Source organism: Athene cunicularia (assembly GCF_003259725.1).
Source record: "Athene cunicularia isolate RWA chromosome 4 unlocalized genomic scaffold, athCun1 chr4_part1, whole genome shotgun sequence".
NCBI lineage: Eukaryota > Metazoa > Chordata > Aves > Strigiformes > Strigidae > Athene > Athene cunicularia.
The window spans coordinates 68,360-70,688 of NW_020799098.1; the positions used below are offsets into that span (position 1 = coordinate 68,360).

Genomic DNA, 2,329 nt, shown 5'->3' on the forward strand with positions numbered 1-2,329 from the left:
CCTCCCCCCCCCCGTGCCAGCGAGGCATCCAAATCAAACCATTTACTGTCCTTTTGTTTGCCTGCAAGGAGAGGGCGCTCACACTGCATCTTCCAAGGGTCCCTGCCAAGTTTTGGACGATGTGGATAAACACACAGGCTTGCCATTTGCATCCTATCAGATCAAATCAAGTAATCCAACCACAATTTAAGTATTAGCGTAACCTCATCACACAATTCCCACCGCCACCAAGCCCTCGCTGTCCACGGAGCACATGTGCATGTGATGTGTACCATAGGATGAACTTGAGTAGCCCTCCCTTCCCCGTCTCCCACAACACATTTGGGGTGGGTCGTATGCTCCTCTTAGGCACTGGAGGAGAGGGAATCATTTGTATAGATGGGCAAAACCCCCTTATTTTCAATTTGAGTGGAAAACAATCAAACGAGATAATTGTTTTCATTAGAGATTCTCTCTGAATGTTCTGGGTCTCCTCCAGAAGGGCTCTAAATACACAAATGGATGTGCTTTATTGTTTTGTTTTGTTTCGCTGATTGCTGAAGACTGAAAAAAAATCTTGGACAGGGAAAGAGGGCAGAATGAAAATCTGACAGTTGCAAAACTCACAGCTGGAGAAAAAGTAGTTGTTATGGAAAGTTTTCAGTTTGCCCCTGGGCTGGCTGTGGGGTGACCGCAGCAAGCGATTTGAGACCAAGAGGGGAACCGTGCTACGAGGAGCTGTCTCTAAGGGGAGCAGCTGGGGACCACCCTGGCTCCATCAGGGTCTGGCCATTCTGGGATTTTCTTGGGAAATAACTTCTTCGCCGTGTAGGACTTCAGAATAATAATATTTGAGAAATTGACAGAGAATAGAGGGGAAAAAAACCAGCCTTTTGGTCCTTTAGCATGGCTGCCTCCTGAAGAGGACTGGCTTAGGGGTAACTACCAGGCCAGTTTGTTGGGATGGCTGCAAAGGGGAAAGGAGCTCTCAGCAAGGCAAGTTAGGAGCTGTGTGTGCTCATGGATGAGTAAGTGACAACTTTGAGCCAGAACTTAAGGTGGTGTCGAGTCTTTAAAACATCCATAAAACTCAGGGGAGGGAGGAGAAGAGATTGCGGAGCTTCTCAGGCCGGTACTGCCAGCACTCCTCCATCTCCCAGTGCTGCAGGGAGGATTGCACTCCCTCCCAAGTCTCCGGGGGGCTCCAGGTTACCCCTACGGGTAGCAGCCCAAGGCATCCACAAGGGTGAGAGACATTTCATTACCTGCTCACGGCCTCTGTGACATTGAATGAACTTCAGAACCCTTGGTGTGTTTCTGGTTTTTCATGCAAAGCGTTTGCATTTTGCAGCTGGCTGGTTGGCCACGAGGAGAACAAGCAGAAGACAGATGTGCACTACAGGTCTATGGGAGGAGAGGGCAACTTCAACTGGAGGTTCATCTTCCCCTTTGACTATCTTCCTGCTGAGCAAATGTGTTACATCGCAAAAAAGGTGAGCGCCCCTAAAAACAGACGTTTCTACCTCCTCGTTGTGACTTTGCGGTGAAATGTGCTGCATGACCCAAGATCTGCACAAGTGCGGCACAAATGGGGCTGTGGAAGGCTCAAGCCTTACCTTTGTGTTATTTGAAACACAAGGTTGTGGGCAGGTGAGGAAATCTGTTTTTAAAAAAATCCACATCCTGAATACAACCTTGGTGGGGTCAGGATTAGAGGTGGCTTTGTATAAAGAGCCTGGAGGGACTGACCCTCCCTGGGAAAGGCTCCTCTGGACTGGAGGCAGCTGAGTGTTGGTGCAATGGTGTCAAAGCACTCTGTGCCTTCTCCACAACAGGGTTACTCCAGAGGTGGAGATGGAATTTCCATGGGGATGGTGAGGTACACACCTCTGGTTTCCAGCAGAGCACGGTGGGCTGTACAGAAACTGCACAGAAGGGCTAAAGAGGGGTGAAAGGAAGGAGCTGCCTCCAAGTGCCTGAAGGCGTAAGCAGGAGGGACATGTAGGGGAACATGGGTTGGGAAGTGTCATTGATGCAGAGATGGGATGAAAAGCTTTGGTTGGGGAATCAGGGGAAGATGCCTTTGGTGTAACGTCCTGCAACTCCCTGCCAGGAGGGGGCAGAGAGGGGGGATGAGTCTCTGGAGCCAAGGCCCCAGCGCCAGGCCCCGAGGGAATGGCCTCAAGCTGCCCAGGGCAGGGTCAGGCTGGCTCTGAGGAAGGATTTCTGTGCAGAAGGGGCTGTTGGGCGTTGGAATGGGCTGCCCAGGGCAGGGGGGAGTCCCCGGGATCCCTGGAGGGGTTGAAGAGTCGGGCTGAGCCAGCGCTGAGGGATCTGGGGGAGTTGGGAA

The 2,329-nt window shown here is 51.5% G+C and overlaps 1 protein-coding gene across 1 annotated transcript in view; it reads left to right on the forward strand.

Moving 5' to 3' along the window:
• DYSF (dysferlin) overlaps window positions 1–2,329 on the forward strand; it is an 86,841-nt gene that overhangs the window by 66,690 nt on the left and 17,822 nt on the right. Inside the window, exon 48 of the mRNA XM_026846857.1 lies at window positions 1,331–1,472. Within this exon, the coding sequence (XP_026702658.1) occupies window positions 1,331–1,472 (142 nt within the window). The remainder of the gene's footprint in view (window positions 1–1,330; window positions 1,473–2,329) is intronic.